The 19,428-nt window shown below is 42.7% G+C and overlaps 1 protein-coding gene across 1 annotated transcript in view; it reads right to left on the bottom strand.

Annotated features, from left to right (window-relative positions):
- LOC138968292 (translation initiation factor eIF2B subunit epsilon-like) overlaps positions 1–19,428 on the bottom strand; it is a 30,997-nt gene that overhangs the window by 312 nt on the left and 11,257 nt on the right. Inside the window, exons 10-15 of the mRNA XM_070340851.1 lie at positions 18,190–18,292; positions 13,248–13,466; positions 5,970–6,060; positions 4,763–4,883; positions 3,237–3,317; positions 464–622 (exon numbers count right to left, since the gene is read on the bottom strand). Coding sequence (XP_070196952.1) covers positions 464–622; positions 3,237–3,317; positions 4,763–4,883; positions 5,970–6,060; positions 13,248–13,466; positions 18,190–18,292 — 774 coding nt within the window. The remainder of the gene's footprint in view (positions 1–463; positions 623–3,236; positions 3,318–4,762; positions 4,884–5,969; positions 6,061–13,247; positions 13,467–18,189; positions 18,293–19,428) is intronic.

The following is a 19,428-nucleotide window of genomic DNA, read 5'->3' as shown; positions in this document are numbered from 1 at the left end:
ACAACACACAAAGAAAAGTTGTGCATCTGTAGACAAAGGCTTTCATCTGAAACAACACACAGAGAAAAGTTGTGCATCTGTAGACAAAGGCTTTCATCTGAAACAACACACAAAGAAAAGTTGTGTATCTGTAGACAAAGGCTTTCATCTGAAATAACAAACACTAAAAGTATACCTATTGTAAAATGCATCTTCATTAATTGCAGACTGACCAACAGATATTAAGACAGACAGCACATACCCACAACACTCATACCTTCCAGCACTCAAATACACAACACATCACACACACACAACACAACACACACACTCATCACATACACACCACACTCACGACAAAACACAACACAATACAACACAACACACACAACACAACACAACACCACACACACACACCCACCCTCCACTCCTTCCCCCCCTACACACACACACATCTCCCTCCAACACACACAACACAACCTACCTGTCTGCGGACTTTAGCATGCTCCTCCTCCTCATCCTCTACAGGTGGGGTGCGGTACCACTGCATGATGGCCGGCTCCTCCACGATGTCGGCATTGTACAGGTAGTGCACTACCTTGGGCAGAATGCTCAGCACTCGCTCATTCTCCAGGGCAAAATCCTGCACAGGGGGTCAAGAAGCACGAGGTCATGAAATTGTAAAAAAGACGGAAAGCATGCCCTCATGAGGTCATTAAATTGTAAAAAAAAAGCACTAAAGCATGCCCCATGAGATCATGAAATTGTAAACAAGTCGCGTAAGGCGAAATTACTGCATTTAGTCAAGCTGTGGAACTCACAGAATGAAACTGAACGTAGTCCGCCGCTAGTGCAAAAGGCAGTGAAAGTGACGAGCCTGTTTGGCGCGGTAGCGATTGCGCTGTGCTGCTTTACTGTACCTCTCTTCGTTTTAACTTTCTGAGCGTGTTTTTAATCCAAACATATCATATCTATATGTTTTTGGAATCAGGAACCGACAAGAAATAAGATGAAATAGTTTTTAAAACGATTTCGGAAATTTAATTTTGATCATAATTTTTATATTTTTAATTTTCAGAGCTTGTTTTTAATCCAAATATAACATATGTATATGTTTTTGGAATCAGAAAATGACGCAGAATAAGATGAAATTGTTTTTGGATCGTTTAATAAAAAAATAATTTTAATTACAAGTTTCCGATGTTTAATGACCAAACTCACTCATTAGTTTTTAAGCCACCAAGCTGAAATGCAATACCGAAGTTCGGCCTTCGTCGAAGATTGCTTGGCCAAAATTTCAATCAATTTAATGGAAAAATGAGGGTGTGACAGTGCCGCCTCAACTTTTACAAAAAGCCGGATATGACGTCATCAAAGGTATTTATCGAAAAAAAGAAAAAAACGTCCGGGGATATCATACCCAGGAACTCTCATGTCAAATTTCATAAAGATCGGCCCAGTAGTTTAGTCTGAATCGCTCTACACACACACACACACAGACAGACACAGACACAGACACACACACACCCACACATACACCACGACCCTCGTCTCGATTCCCCCTCTATGTTAAAACATTTAGTCAAAACTTGACTGAATGTAAAAACAAGTCGCGTGAGGCGAAAATACAATATTTAGTCAAGTAGCTGTTGAACTCACAGAATGAAACTGAACGCAATGCCATTTTGTCAGCAAGACCGTATACTCGTAGCAACGTCAGTCCACCGCTCACGGCAAAGGCAGTGAAATTGACAAGAAGAGCGGGGTAGTAGTTGCGCTAAGAAGGATAGCACGCTTTTCTGTACCTCTCTTTGTTTTAACTTTCTGAGCGTGTTTTTAATCCAAACATATCATATCTATATGTTTTTGGAATCAGGAACCGACAAGGAATAAGATGAAAGTGTTTTTAAATTGATTTCGAAAATTTAATTTTGATAATAATTTTTATATATTTAATTTTCAGAGCTTGTTTTTAATCCGAATATAACATATTTATATGGTTTTGGAATCAGCAAATGATGGAGAATAAGATAAACGTAAATTTGGATCGTTTTATAAATTTTTATTTTTTTTTACAATTTTCAGATTTTTAATGACCAAAGTCATTAATTAATTTTTAAGCCACCAAGCTGAAATGCAATACCGAAGTCCGGGCTTCGTCGAAGATTACTTGACCAAAATTTTAACCAATTTGGTTGAAAAATGAGGGCGTGACAGTGCCGCCTCAACTTTCCCAAAAAGCCGGATATGACGTCATCAAAGAAATGTATCAAAACAAGAAGAGCAAACGCTCGATCGAGTCACTTTCGCAGTTCTGAATATTATATGAGGCATCAGATGGACAGGAAGAAATTGCTATTCACAACACAATGAGTCACGTTCACATAAAATTTGAGCCCGGTCACTTTTATAGTTTCCGAGAAAAGCCCAACGTTAAGTTGTGTGTTGCCGAACAGAAAAGGCTAGTTATCTCCCTTGTTTTTCTCATAACGTTCGTAAAAGGCTACAGATGTAAATACTTTGATGTAAAGAATAATCCTACAAAGTTTCAATCACATCCGATGAACTTTGTCAAAGATATAAAATGTCTAATTTTTCCTTTGACGCTGACCTGTGACCTTGAAAAAGGTCAAAGGTCAACGAAACCATCGTTAAAGTGTAGAGGTCATTGGAGGTCACGACTAAACAAAATATGAGCCCGATCGCTTTGATAGTTTCCGAGAAAAGTCCAACGTTTAGGTGGTGTCTACGGACGGCCTGGCCGGACAGACTAACACTGACCGATTACATAGAGTCACTTTTTCTCAAGTGACTCAAAAATGAAAAAAACGTTCGGGGATTTCATACCCAGGAACTCTCATGTCAAATTTCATAAAGATCGGTCCAGTAGTTTAGTCTGAATCGCTCTACACACACACACACACACACACACACAGACACACAGACACACAGACACACAGACACACACACACACACACACACATACACCACGACCCTCGTCTCGATTCCCCCCTCTACGTTAAAACATTTAGTCAAAACTTGACTAAATGTAAAAAAAAAAGAGGAAAGTATGCCCTCATGAGGTCATAAAAAAAGCCAGGTAGCATGCACCATGGGATCATGAAACTGTAAAAAAAAAAATATTCTAAAAAGCAGCAAAGGATTCCCCAAGAGATCATGAAATTGTAAAAAAAAAGAAGAAAAAAGCAGTAAGTAAGTAAGTATAATGGGTGTTCCACTGCGTTAATGTGACTTACCTCTAATGAGTTGAGACAGTCGATCTGTGGCTCCATCTTGTTGATGTAGTGTGTCAGCAGCTCTTTATATGTCTCAAGGTGCTGCAACACACATATATATATAAACAAGAAGGGCAAAGCCCATACGACTCACATGCTTTACACATTTTTCCTACCAAAATACATGTGACCTTGACCCAAGGTCAAGGTCATCCAAGGTCATGCAACACAAAGCTGTTAATTCAAGACATAGGAAGTACAATGGTGCTTATTGGCTCTTTCTACCATGAGATATGGTCACTTTTAGTGGTTCACTACCTTATTTTGGTCACATTTCATAAGGGTCAAAGTGACCTTGACCTTGATCATATGTGACCAAATGTGTCTCATGATGAAAGCATAACATGTGCCCCACATAATTTTTAAGTTTGAAACAGTTATCTTCCATAGTTCAGGATCAAGGTCACTTCAAAATATGTATACAATCCAACTTTGAAGAGCTCCTGTGACCTTGACCTTGAAGCAAGGTGAACCAAACTGGTATCAAAAGATGGGGCTTACTTTGCCCTATATATCATATATAGGTGAGATATTGAATCTCAAAAACTTCGGAGAAAATGGAAAAAAATTGAAAAATAGCTGTTTTTAGACAACATTTATGGCCCCTGCGACCTTGACCTTGAAGCAAGGTCAAGATGCTATGTATGTTTTTTGGGGCCTTGTCATCATACACCATCTTGCCAAATTTGGTACTGATAGACTGAATAGTGTCCAAGAAATATCCAACGTTAAAGTTTTCCGGACGGACGGACGTCCGGACGGACGTCCGGACGGACGGACGGACGACTCGGGTGAGTACATAGACTCACTTTTGCTTCGCATGTGAGTCAATGACAAAAAAACCATCTTTCTTTTCTTTCTTTCTTTGGTGTTTAACGTCGTTTTCAACCGTTCAAGGTTATATCGCGACGGAAAAAGAAAAAAATAAAAACAAAAAAAAACCATCTAAAATCAATCATCAAACAAGTCTAAAGAAAGAGACAGACAGGCAGACAGACAGGCAGACAGACAGGCAGACAGACAGGCAGACAGACAAATAAACAGACAGACAGAGCAAAACCTATAACAGGTATTATACCGGAGTGCAAAAACAAGAATGGTAAGGTATTGGAACGCCTACATTTTAACAAAACAAAACGTTGACGAGTACATTGGTCCAATGGCCTTTAAAGTGGACTGACAGACAGACTCACAGACAAATAAACGACGTGAAAATCTAAACCACTCGTAACTTATTAATATTAGACACAATAATCATCAAGGCTGTTTTGATTGGGCTAACTTTTAGTTCTTAACATTGTATAAACTGATCCCTGCAGCGAACTGCAAACTTCGTCACGTCAACAACCTTGACAGTGTAGCATGGCAGCGGGAACGCAGAAGAAGAAGAAATATACACTGAGTACATGTACTTGATAGCCCATCAAAATATGAAATTTGATAGAGATATGTTGATAGAGATACATATGTTGATAGAGATATGTTACCCTCAGCACAGCAGCCAAGAGGGCCTTGTCGGGAGCGTTGGCATTCTCCTTCAGTGGAACGTCCACCAACACTTTGATCACTGCCTGGTGAACATCGCCGATGGCTATGTTGTACGCATGTCTGAAACACACACAGTCATACTTATTTTATTTGCTGATAGCTAGACTCAAAAAACAAGAAAGGTAAGTCAATGGAACGTTAACTGTTTGACTAAAATAGTCATCCACATAAAAAAAAGTTACACAAATTTCCCTAGACTCAATGCCTTTCTTGGTTTTTTGTTTATGTAATTCTGGATTTTGAAACGTTAGCAGTTTTTAAATGAATACACCACACACACACACATTGTTTGTTGTATAAATGAACACACCACACACACACACATTGTTTGTTGTATAAATGAACACACCACACACACACACATTGTTTGTTGTATAAATGAACACACCACACACACACACATTGTTTGTTGTATAAATGAACACACCACACACACACACATTGTTTGTTGTATAAATGAACACACCACACACACACACATTGTTTGTTGTATAAATGAACACACCACACACACACACATTGTTTGTTGTATAAATGAACACACCACACACACACACATTGTTTGTTGTATAAATGAACACACCACACACACACATTGTTTGTTGTATAAATGAATACACCACACACACACATTGTTTGTTGTATAAATGAACACACCACACACACACACATTGTTTGTTGTATAAATGAACACACCACACACACACACATTGTTTGTTGTATAAATGAACACACCACACACACACACATTGTTTGTTGTATAAATGAACACACCACACACACACACATTGTTTGTGTGTCGTTTTCCTCCTCTTCTTCTGTTGTTGTTTATTGAACGGTTTGTTGCCCATTAATGCAAGTTACGCAGGGCATCAGTTGTCATACTACAGCTTTGTTGTTGCACTGATCTCAATTCGATCACCAAAATGCATGTGATTCCCTCTTCTTAGACTTCGCCAGACACGTCCACTTGACTTGATAGTTTTGCCGATATTTCTGTACAACTTTATCTTTTTTGGTTGGCATTTAGTCCCCAGAGAGATCGGCCTTACACTTCAGACCCATGTACAGGCAGTGAATAGGTTAAACTAACATTCGTTCTTCTCACGCATGTAAATTGTTCAAACTTAGCACAAAATCACTCACTTGAGAGAGTTGACCTCCAGGATCACATTCTCTGTCTTGATGTGTTCCTCTTTCGCCCGTTTTAGTGTGTCTAGGAACTCGGAGTAAAACACTGAAAACCAAACACAAAATTCAAGGTTAATTCCCAAACATTACTTTCCCTTAACAATTCAGAAACGGACACAAATCAAGAACAGAAATAGCTACATTAAAATGAAAAATAAATAATACAATGTACATGTTTTATTGAGAATTTTTTTTTTTAAATTACCACCTTTCTATCTTGTTCTCTAAGTAAAGTTGCAAATAATGACAGACAGCTAAACAGTGTATATTAAAAGAACAATACTTTCATCTGCGTTGATGGTGGGATATATTCAACGGTAGGGTTTCTGTATGAAAGAAAATGGGCCTTGGTTGCAGTTCTTCGTTCTACATATTCCATGTTCAGATGACATGAAAGAACCATCCGCAGCTCGTGACAGTTGACTTCTGCTGCTGAATCAGTCCGTACAAATATTGTGATGTCATGGATGAATTCCTGAAGTAACTGTCTGTCAGTTTTGTTGTTGGCCTTGGAAGAGTTGCACCCCTTCTAAACTATGAGGCAAACTGTCGCCACTGATATATTGAGACTCAGGTGATCATGGCATCACAATGAACAGTGAGCTCTAATCATATTCTTACCCCCCCCAAAAAAGGGGGGGGGGGGGGCGGGAGGGGCATCATATTGAGCGGATACTGCATGACATGCAAATTAGAGGTCTGTATTCACTGTGATGGTACTTGTATGACAGCTTCAGCCCACAGATCAGCAGTGATTGTTTGCCTCACTGTTTAGAGGGGGGACAAATCTTCGACAGCAAAAAACATTTAAACAAAATAAAAAGAAAAAAGAAAATGAAAGTACATGTAGCTTGCTCATTCCAATGCTGGTCATTCTCTCAGTTGCTAGGTTGGTTCTGCATACCTCTCCTTTGCTTTTGTTGCGCTTGTTGAGTAATGGAGCGCTTACGTCCCCTTGTTTGTCAGAAAAAAAGCCAGTTATTTGCAAACATCATCTGTTGTGTTCAACACCAACTGTCTGTGCACAGCGGAATCCGTGTACGACAGACAAAATTACATCTGATCTCAGTGTTGATGGTTGACGAAACACTGAGATCACTTTGAAGCTAAACAGCGTAAAACACACATACATCACAACATTTGTGTGTTTCTTCTTCTTTTATTGTGTAAAATTTGAATCGTTTGTATCAAAATGTAAAACAAAAATCATACAATTTTCTATCCCACATATAAAATTGTAAAAAATATACAAAAATTCATCAAGGAACAAAAATGATGTCATTATAATCAAATTTATTTGTAATAATGAACAAGCGGTGAAAATTCACTTCAACAATCCTCCATCATACAAAAGGGCGTGATGACAAATGAATATTAGGTCTGTAGAGAGAAACCAAAAGCAAATCTGAATCAAGCATCAAGAAATGCTTTTTTTGTTTATTTGGTGTTTAACGTCGTTTTCAACCGTTCATGGTTATATCGCGACAGGGAAAGGGAGGAAATGGGATAGAGCCACTTGTTAATTGTTTCTAATGTTCACAAAAGCACTAATCAAAAAATTGCTCCAGGGGCTTGCAACGTAGTACAATATATTACCTTACTGGGAGAATGCAAGTTTCCAGTACAAAGGACTTAACATTTCTTACATACTGCTTGACTAAAATCTTTACAAACATTGACTATATTCTATACAAGAAACACTTAACAAGGGTATTTTTAATAATCACTGAGACTCGGCATGTAACCTCTACATATTACTCTTCAAACTATTAAGTACCTCATTTTATTTTCAACTTTCCTGTACACAACATATGCCAAAATCAATCTTTTTACCACCAGGTCTACCGTAACTGTGGCCTAGTGGTAAGGCGTCCGCCCCGTGATCGGGAGGTCGTGGGTTCGAACCCCAGCTGTGTCATACCTAAGACTTTAAAATTGGCAATCTAGTGGCTGCTCCACCTGGCATTATGGGGTTAGTGCTAGGACTGGTTGGTCCGGTGTCAGAATAATGTGACTGGGTGAGACATGAAGCCTGTGCTGCGACTTCTGTCTTGTGTGTGGCGCACGTTATATGTCAAAGCAGCACCGCCCTGATCTGGCCCTTAGTGGTCGGCTGGGCGTTAAGCAAACAAACAAACCACCAGGTCTATTATTTATATCTTAAACATTCTCATCGGTGCTCTCTTGATTACTGTCAAGTAGTTTATCCACAAACTCGACATCCCTTATGGACTTATACATGTATAATCAAGTAGAAAAGTGGTAAAATACCAAAGCACCAAAATATATTGCACTGAAATCTCCTATATGAGTGAAAAAGCTTGCCAGGAATACTCCAACTTTTAAAAAAAAAGTCAAAATAAATACAGTATACTGACAGCCATTGAACAGAAAATAGTACATCATTCCAAAAGTTCAGCCATAAAGCAAATAAGGCATTAACAAAGTACAGTACTGTTATTCATACAGAAAATGTCATGTCTCGACATGTATTTCTCTCTCTCTCGACTGTACACAGAGATAAGAACAGCCTCGCTTTCACCTAGATCCTGCCTAAAAACAATGTTCAGACCTCATGTTCAGACTCGGCGTAATCATACCGAAAGGACTACTTTTTAGCGGTCAAGTTCAGTCGTCCGCATACTCGAAAGTGAAACAAAAGATGAAACGTTTTGCTACAGTATCGGATTCGGAGGATGAACTGTCGAAGAAGAAAAAGAATCTCATGCCAACCACTACGCAGAAGACCATCCGAGTTGTCCAGAAGAAGTTCTCACGTTCCAAATCAAAAGACGACATTCTATTCTCTTACGTCACTATTCTTGGTTTACGGTACCATTCGGCGGCTTTGCTATGAGTATGCCATAGTCTTGGTTGGCCAAGACCTTGAGGTGGAATGCGAGTGATTAGGTTTGTTGATTTTGCTCGGAGAAGTGGTCCGTGTTCAAGCAAGTTTCTTTCTTCTTTGAAAACAAAAACCCTAAGACCAGTGAATGTCGAGATATATATGTTAATTGGATCTGTGATCCAAACATGCCTTTTGGTCAATCTCGATGGCAGTTTATTCCACTCGCCCTACGGGCTTGTGGAATAAACTTCCATCTCGATTGACCAAAAGCCATGTTTGGATCACAGATCCAATTAACGTATAATGGATACACCCACCCCAGAAAAACAAAAACGGCGTACATGTATCTTGAAAAGAATACAGAAAAGCACAGTGAGATCAATTTAAATAAAATACAGTCGACCCCACTTATAAGGACCCCACTTATAAGGACCCCACTTATAAGGACCCCACTAATAAGGACCCCACTAATAAGGACCCCACTTATAAGGACCCTACTAATAAGGACCCCACTTATAAGGACCCCACTTATAAGGACCCCACTTATAATGACCCCACTAATAAGGACCCCACTTATAAGGACCCCACTTATAAGGACCCCACTAATAAGGACCCCACTTATAAGGACCCCACTAATAAGGACCCTACTTATAAGGACACCACTTATAAAGACCCCACTAATAAGGACCTCGCTTAGTAGAAGTTCTCCTATCAGGGCACCCTAACGCTTGACCCTGCCAAAGTTGGTCTTTGTGATTACTTAGAAAACCTCTCACATAAGAACCTCTTTTATAAGAAACCTCCCTTACAGGAACACCATTTGCTTGCTCCCCACATGTCCTTCCCTTGGATATAAGAACCGAAAGAAGAAGTTATCATTTCCAGGAAGGGTGGTGTAAGAACCTTCTCTTATAGGAACACCACTTGCTGCTCCCCACACGACCTTCCCTCTGATATAAGAACCGAAAGAAGAAGTTATTTCTCGGAAGTGGGCTTTTTCATTTTCTTTTGTACAGTACATGTACTTCAAAAAACATGGCAGAAAAGAAAAAAACAAACTGTTTCACTAAAGCAGAAAATTGACATCTTCTTCTGTCTTCTTCTGCGTTTGTGGGCTGAAACTCCCACGTACACTCGTGTTTTTTGCACGAGTGGAATTTTACGTGTATGACGGTTTTTTACCCCGCCATTTAGGCAGCCATACGCCGTTTTCGGAGGAAGCATGCTGGGTATTTTCATGTTTCTATAACCCACCGAACTCTGACATGGATTACAGGATCTTTTTCGTGCGCACTTGGTCTTGTGCTTGCGTGTACACACGGGGGTGTTCGGACACCGAGGAGAGTCTGCACACAAAGTTGACTCTGAGAAATAAATCTCTCGCCGAATGTGGGGACGAACTCACGCTGACAGCGGCCAACTGGATACAAATCCAGCGCGCTACCGACTGAGCTACATCCCCGCCCTAGAAAATTGACATCATAAGGGCGGTTGAAAGTAACCCCAACAAGAGTAGAAATGCTGTTGCTGAGGAGTCAACCATGCCAGATTGGGATTAGATGGGAAGAAGTATTGTGCTCTAGCATGAGCTTTTTTTCTTCTTCTTTATGTCAGTTCACTTTCAAAAGCTTCCACGAAGTTGGTGCACAGTGGAATTTTGATCTTGGCATTGCGCTTCTTAACTTCAAGAAGTAAAGTCAACCACACCGGATTGGGATTATATAGGGAAAATGGTGCTTTAGCATTAGCCTATGTTTTTTGGGTGTTTTTTTTTTTATGTCAAATTTCTTTCAAAAGCTTCCAAGATGTAGAATTGATTAATAAGAATATTTGGTTATGATTTTAGTACATGTGTGGCAACAGCAGGCGTGTATCTCAAATTTGCCATTTTTTGGCAACAGGTTTCTGTTTTGAATTGTTTTTGTGTTTTGTTCAGATATCTATCTATATATATATACGACTTGTGTCTGTGTATCTGTGTATCTGTGTGCCTGTGTGTGTGTGTGTGTGTGTGTGTGTGTGTGTGTGTGTGTGTGTGTGTTTGTTCGCGATGCACGGCCAAAGTTCTCGATGGATCTGCTTCAAATTTGGTGGGCATATTCAGGTAGACCCCGGACACAACCTGGTCGATGAGAATTTTCAACACGTGCTCTCAGCGCGCAGCGCTGAACCGATTTTGGTTTTTCTGTTCATCTTCCCAGATCCATTCCCACTAACTCTTCCTTATCTTATCCAGTGTTTTGCGTTTATCTCCCTTCCTTCGTGTGGCGTCAATCCATATTCCCATTTCTATTTTTAGAAGGTCACTGTCGACAACGCTCAATCCATATTCCCGTTATACTATTTTTAGAAGGTCACTGTCCCGGCGAAGCCGGGTATTACTCTTCCTTATCTTCTCCAGTGTTTTGCGCGTTTATCTCCCTTCCTTCATGCGGTGCGCGGGTCCCCGGCGCAGCCGGGTATTCGGCTCGACTTCTACCCGGCGAAGCGGGTATTCATCTAGTATTATATATGTGTGGTGCCAAATAAAAAGCCGAATTTACATACATATATTTGTACTGTCATTTTGTCAGAATTTGACCGCTCATTACTCTTTTTGTGTGTGTGTGTGTGTGTGTGTGTGTGTGTGTGTGTGTGTGTGTGTGTGTGTGTGTGTGTGTGTCTGTGTGCGTGTGTGTGTGTGTGTGCGTGTGTGTGCCTGTGTGTGCCTGTGTGTGTGTGTGTGTGTGTGTGTGTGTGCCTGTATGTGTGTGTGTCTGTGTGTGTGTGTGTGTGTGTGTGTGTGTGTGTGTGTGTGTGTGTGTGTGTAAGCAGGTTTGACTGCACTTTAACTTTTTTGTGAAGAAGAGGCAAGTACATGTATGTACGTACTTTTCTTTCCTGTATATTTCACCGCTTCTCCTGCTCCCTGCCCTTCCTAAAGCTTTCTCTCACACTTGCAAATCAGACGTGTTTGTTTGTTATTTGTTTGTTTGTTTGTTATTTGTTTGTTTATTTGTTATTTGTTTGTTTGTTTAGTTTGCGCATTACTTTCATGGAAGTAATTGGGAAGAAAACTCTCTCTCTCTTTCCTCGGTTAAAAGAACACACACTTCCACAAAAGACCTTATAACCGAGTTTTCGCTTACAGTGACCCTCGCTTACAAGGACACAACAAGAAGAGCAAACGCTCGATCGAGTCACTTTCGCAGTTCTGAATATTATATGAGGCATCAGATGGACAGGAAGAAATTGCTATTCACAACACAATGAGTCACGTTCACATAAAATTTGAGCCCGGTCACTTTTATAGTTTCCGAGAAAAGCCCAACGTTAAGTTGTGTGTTGCCGAACAGAAAAGGCTAGTTATCTCCCTTGTTTTTCTGATAACGTTCGTAAAAGGCTACAGATGTAAATACTTTGATGTAAAGAATAATCCTACAAAGTTTCAATCACATCCGATGAACTTTGTCAAAGATATAAAATGTCTAATTTTTCCTTTGACGCTGACCTGTGACCTTGAAAAAGGTCAAAGGTCAACGAAACCATCGTTAAAGTGTAGAGGTCATTGGAGGTCACGACTAAACAAAATATGAGCCCGATCGCTTTGATAGTTTCCGAGAAAAGTCCAACGTTAAGGTGGTGTCTACGGACGGCCGGCCGGCCGGACAGACTAACACTGACCGATTACATAGAGTCACTTTTTCTCAAGTGACTCAAAAATGCTTGCCCCTGCGATGTTCTTATAACAGAGTTTGACTGTACAAACATACAGCGAACGTTTTATCACCTCAACCAGTATTCATGTAACTACAAATCTGAATACAGTGATACCTGCCTCTCTCAGCTAAACAGTTTGACATTTTCATCAACAGCAAGCTGCGTTTCTTCAATCGCTGCTGCCAAACACTCAAACAATGCTGTCATACATTCTAACACTTGTAAAGCCCAAACTTTCACAAGGAAAAGCAAGACTCCTGCACAATCACACAAACCCGACCACCACCAAACAGCACTTTCTTTCAACAACGAAATCCAGCCTTCCACAAACAAAACAAAGTCGTGATGGAAATGTCTGTATGAAAATTGCATGTCACCAAAACCGGAAAACAAATCCATGACACGTTTTGACAGAGTGCTAACAGGCTTAATGACGGTGATAGTCAGCGCGCTAACTACAGCCTCCACCGCAGTCTGAGTCCAGGTGATGAAGTCCTCCAGAACGGAACGAACGTCCTCCCCAAACAGTCTACCCCCCACTCTCAGCCAGTTCAAAACGGGTTGAAGCACAGACATGGACAAATCCTGAATGTATCCGTCCCCACACACAACCCTACACACCGCGAGAACTGTCACGCAAAACACTCCCACACCGAAACACAGAGAGAACAAACTCTTATTCTTACTTCCGAAATCATCGTCTTCTTCTATTTCTTCGCCCGAGTCTTCATCGTCTTCGAGGTCAGAGCCCGGGGCGGAATCATCGTCCTCGATGTCACCTCTGTCTTTGGGGACAAGAGGGTCGCCCCAGTCGCCGGAGAATGGATCGCTCTCGTCATCGTCACTGCCTGCGTCTTGACTGCACGCGAACGCCCGACTTTTCGTCCCGTATTCTGGCGTCACTTCTGCAACAGCAACCAAAAAACAATTTTAAATGAAATGATGCCGAGCGATGTTTAGAGATCTGATAACCAAAGGGAAGTAAGAGCTCTAAATGCATACGACATGTGTAATGGAGTAAGCGAGAGTTGTACGGAACCAATCTCCTGGCACCTGAGAGAATAACAAGCAGGATTGAAATTGAGGATGAAAGTCGCTTGTTCATTCTTCTTCTTCTTCTTCTGCGTTCGTGGGCTGAAACTCCCTCGTACACTCGTGTTTTTTGCACGAGTGGAATTTTACGTGTATGTCCGTTTTTTACCCCGCCATTTAGGCAGCCATACGCCGTTTTCGGAGGAAGCATGCTGGGTATTTTCGTGTTTCTATAACCCACCGAACTCTGACATGGATTACAGGATCTTTTTCGTGCGCACTTGGTCTTGTGCTTGCGTGTACACACGGGGGTGTTCGGACACCGAGGAGAGTCTGCACACAAAGTTGACTCTGAGAAATAAATCTCTCGCCGAACGTGGGGACGAAGTCACGCTGACAGCGGCCAACTGGATACAAATCCAGCGCGCTACCGACTGAGCTACATCCCCGCCGCTTGTTCATTCAAATGCTTGTTATTCTCTCAGGTGCCAGGAGATTGGTTCAAGATAACTCTCCCTTACTCCATTACACATGTCGCATGCATTTAGAGCTCTTACTTCCCTTTGGTTATCAAACCAAAAAACAAGTCGCGTGAAGCGTAATGAAAATATTGAGTCAATCTCTCAGCATAGAAGACTGAAACTGCAGTCTTGTTAGTCAGGGAAGTGCGTTAGGGAATTAAAGGAACAAGCTTACTTTTTCACAGTCTAGAAATCAGTCATTTTGCGTGATTTTCAGACAGTCCCTTGAACCATTTCAAACCAAGTAATTTTAATTACTGAAGTTTCCTATATCAATTCTACATGGCAGCAAATTTTTGTCTCATTTCCGGTAGCAGCAAAGGGGATTTAAAGAAAAAGGCAAAGTTCATCCTGAAGACAGAACAGTCATTCATGGGTGGGACTGAAAATGTCATGAATCCTCAACCTCAACCGAACCACACACACCACACACACACACACACACACACACACACACACACACACACACACACACACACACACCACACACACACACACACACACACACAAAAAGAGAAGGAAAAAAAGGGCATAATCGAATCCTGATTTCCGGCATATACCAAAAGAATCCCACCCATGGTCATGGTAGCCGAGACTAGTTCCAGGGCCGAGGTTACCAAGCGAGTGGGAGCCAGCCGCGGTTTTGGATTGGTTGAAATTTGTTGATTTCAACGAATCAGACCGTGCGATTTGTTCTCACCCGGTCAGGGGACACCCACTTTTGCTTGGTGCCCCTCAGTCCCGGTCTCCATGTATAGGTACACCCTCAGTCCCGGTCTCCATGTATAGGTACACCCTCAGTCCCGGTCTCCATGTATAGGTACACCCTCAGTCCCGGTCTCCATGTATAGGTACACCCTCAGTCCCGGTCTCCATGTATAGGTACACCCTCAGTCCCGGTCTCCATGTATAGGTACACCCTCAGTCCCGGTCTCCATGTATAGGTACACCCTCAGTCCCGGTCTCCATGTATAGGTACACCCTCAGTCCCGGTCTCCATGTATAGGTACACCCTCAGTCCCGGTCTCCATGTATAGGTACACCCTCAGTCCCGGTCTCCATGTATAGGTACACCCTCAGTCCCGGTCTCCATGTATAGGTACACCCTCAGTCCCGGTCTCCATGTATAGGTACACCCTCAGTCCCGGTCTCCATGTATAGGTACACCCTCAGTCCCGGTCTCCATGTATAGGTACACCCTCAGTCCCGGTCTCCATGTATAGGTACACCCTCAGTCCCGGTCTCCATGTATAGGTACACCCTCAGTCCCGGTCTCCATGTATAGGTACACCCTCAGTCCCGGTCTCCATGTATAGGTACACCCTCAGTCCCGGTCTCCATGTATAGGTACACCCTCAGTCCCGGTCTCCATGTATAGGTACACCCTCAGTCCCGGTCTCCATGTATAGGTACACCCTCAGTCCCGGTCTCCATGTATAGGTACACCCTCAGTCCCGGTCTCCATGTATAGGTACACCCTCAGTCCCGGTCTCCATGTATAGGTACACCCTCAGTCCCGGTCTCCATGTATAGGTACACCCTCAGTCCCGGTCTCCATGTATAGGTACACCCTCAGTCCCGGTCTCCATGTATAGGTACACCCTCAGTCCCGGTCTCCATGTATAGGTACACCCTCAGTCCCGGTCTCCATGTATAGGTACACCCTCAGTCCCGGTCTCCATGTATAGGTACACCCTCAGTCCCGGTCTCCATGTATAGGTACACCCTCAGTCCCGGTCTCCATGTATAGGTACACCCTCAGTCCCGGTCTCCATGTATAGGTACACCCTCAGTCCCGGTCTCCATGTATAGGTACACCCTCAGTCCCGGTCTCCATGTATAGGTACACCCTCAGTCCCGGTCTCCATGTATAGGTACACCCTCAGTCCCGGTCTCCATGTATAGGTACACCCTCAGTCCCGGTCTCCATGTATAGGTACACCCTCAGTCCCGGTCTCCATGTATAGGTACACCCTCAGGCCCGGTCTCCATGTATAGGTACACCCTCAGGCCCGGTCTCCATGTATAGGTACACCCTCAGTCCCGGTCTCCATGTATAGGTACACCCTCAGTCCCGGTCTCCATGTATAGGTACACCCTCAGTCCCGGTCTCCATGTATAGGTACACCCTCAGGCCCGGTCTCCATGTATAGGTACACCCTCAGTCCCGGTCTCCATGTATAGGTACACCCTCAGGCCCGGTCTCCATGTATAGGTACACCCTCAGTCCCGGTCTCCATGTATAGGTACACCCTCAGTCCCGGTCTCCATGTATAGGTACACCCTCAGTCCCGGTCTCCATGTATAGGTACACCCTCAGTCCCGGTCTCCATGTATAGGTACACCCTCAGGCCCGGTCTCCATGTATAGGTACACCCTCAGGCCCGGTCTCCATGTATAGGTACACCCTCAGTCCCGGTCTCCATGTATAGGTACACCCTCAGTCCCGGTCTCCATGTATAGGTACACCCTCAGTCCCGGTCTCCATGTATAGGTACACCCTCAGGCCCGGTCTCCATGTATAGGTACACCCTCAGGCCCGGTCTCCATGTATAGGTACACCCTCAGTCCCGGTCTCCATGTATAGGTACACCCTCAGTCCCGGTCTCCATGTATAGGTACACCCTCAGTCCCGGTCTCCATGTATAGGTACACCCTCAGGCCCGGTCTCCATGTATAGGTACACCCTCAGTCCCGGTCTCCATGTATAGGTACACCCTCAGGCCCGGTCTCCATGTATAGGTACACCCTCAGTCCCGGTCTCCATGTATAGGTACACCCTCAGTCCCGGTCTCCATGTATAGGTACACCCTCAGTCCCGGTCTCCATGTATAGGTACACCCTCAGTCCCGGTCTCCATGTATAGGTACACCCTCAGTCCCGGTCTCCATGTATAGGTACACCCTCAGTCCCGGTCTCCATGTATAGGTACACCCTCAGTCCCGGTCTCCATGTATAGGTACACCCTCAGTCCCGGTCTCCATGTATAGGTACACCCTCAGTCCCGGTCTCCATGTATAGGTACACCCTCAGTCCCGGTCTCCATGTATAGGTACACCCTCAGTCCCGGTCTCCATGTATAGGTACACCCTCAGTCCCGGTCTCCATGTATAGGTACACCCTCAGTCCCGGTCTCCATGTATAGGTACAGTGGACACGTCCTCCCAGCCCAATGCAAGACCTTTCACCTTGCTTTCTCATATTCTCTCTTCACAACCTCTGTCAATCAACCTCCATTTTAAGACTGTTTAGGATCCAATGTTGTCAGATTTGTGTAGCTGTAGCAATTCCACAAAGAACATGTCAGATTTGTGTAGCTGTAGCAATTCCACAAAGAACATGTTGTCTTGTTTGTGTAACTGTAGCAATTCCACAAAGAACATGTCTTGTTTGTGTAACTGTAGCAATTCCACAAAGAACATGTTGTCTTGTTTGTGTAGCTGTAGCAATTCCACAAAGAACATGTTGTCTTGTTTGTGTAGCTGTAGCAATTCCACAAAGAACATGTTGTCTTGTTTGTGTAGCTGTAGCAATTCCACAAAGAACATGTTGTCTTGTTTGTGCAACTGTAGCAATTCCACAAAGAACATGTTGTCTTGTTTGTGTAACTGTAGCAATTCCACAAAGAACATGTCAGATTTGTGTAGCTGTAGCAATTCCACAAAGAACATGTCTTGTTTGTGTAGCTGTAGCAATTCCTAAAGAACATGTCTTGTTTGTGTAACTGTAGCAATTCCACAAAGAACATGTCAGATTTGTGTAGCTGTAGCAATTCCACAAAGAACATGTTGTCTTGTTTGTGTAGCTGTAGCAATTCCACAAAGAACATGTTGTCAGATTTGTGTAGCTGTAGCAATTCCACAAAGAACATGTCTTGTTTGTGTAGCTGTAGCAATTCCACAAAGAACATGTTGTCTTGTTTACTCTTTTCTCCTTCTGCGTTCATGGGGTGAAACTCCCATGTACACTGCTCTTTTTTGCACTAGTAGGTTTTTATGTGCATGACAGTTTTTACCCTGCCATTAAGGCAGCCATACACCGCTTTTGGGGGATCTTGTTTGCTTGAATATCTCACCTGGTATCACCTCCTCTTCACTCTCGTCGGCAAACTCGTCTTTGCAAGGTGCGTCCTGCAGACGTAGGTTAGCTTCCAGAGTGACGTCAGGTCCCACCTTCACCTGTCAACGACAACAAATGGAATAACATTACAGTCCCTTGTAAGACCCCCCCCCCCCCCCCCCCCCCATTTAAGACTTCCACCTTTGACCCTGTTTTCTTAGACTTTCTATTCATAACCACGATTGACAAAAGGGTCTTTCCTTGCAAAATTGTATGGGCATAGATAAAAAATGTCCACCAAAATACCCGTGTGACTTGGAATAATAGGCCGTGAAAAGTAGGATATGCGCCGAAATGGCTGCGATCTGCTGGCCGATGTGAATGCGTGATGTATTGTGTAAAACAAATTCCCTCTCACACGGCATAAATAGATCCCTGCGCCTTGAGTCCGAGTCTGGAGATACGCGCGCGATATAAGACTTCATATAACTATAACCTCTGTAACTTGGCCTCCATTGTAAGACCTCATTTTGTCAGATTTGTGGAGGTCTTAAATGTTTTAACATAGACGGGGAATCGAGACGAGGGTGTGGCGTATGTATGTGTGTGTGTATGTGTAGAGCGATTCAGAGAAAACTAATGGACCGATCTTCATGAACCTTCACATGAAAGTTCCTGGGTATGATAAATGTTTTTGATGACGTCATATCCGGCTTTTTGTGAAAGTTGAGGCGGCACTGTCACGCCTTCATTTGTTAAGCAAATTGGTTGAAATTTTGGTCAAGTAATCTTCGACGAAGCCCGGACTTTGGTATTGCGTTTCAGATTTGAGGCTTAAAAATCAATTAATGAGTTTGTTCATTAAAGTTGTCAGTAAAATCAATTTTTCGCAAACAGATTTAAAATTGATTGCATTGTACTCCTCATCTTCTCCTTAATTCAAAAATATATACATATGTCATGTTTACTCTAAAAATGTGCTCAAAATGAAAGAAAATAGGTTCAGCAAGTACTGACCCGTCACGGTCTTTGGTATGGTTAGCCGAGACTATCTGAATGTAGTCTCGGCGATGATTGGTTTGTGGTGTTGATCTTGACTAAATGTTTTTATATCGCTTCACGCGACTTGTTTTTTACTATATTCAATAACATATTTCAACAATTAAGCAAAATGAAGGTGTCCATTAATCCACACACAGATAGACTGCCAACGTTCCAACGTTCAGAATCAGAAAATAAGACCGTCGCCATATAA

This window comes from Littorina saxatilis, linkage group LG6 (assembly GCF_037325665.1).
Source record: "Littorina saxatilis isolate snail1 linkage group LG6, US_GU_Lsax_2.0, whole genome shotgun sequence".
Classification (NCBI taxonomy): Eukaryota; Metazoa; Mollusca; class Gastropoda; order Littorinimorpha; family Littorinidae; genus Littorina; species Littorina saxatilis.
This window is presented reverse-complemented; position numbering and strand designations above follow the sequence as displayed.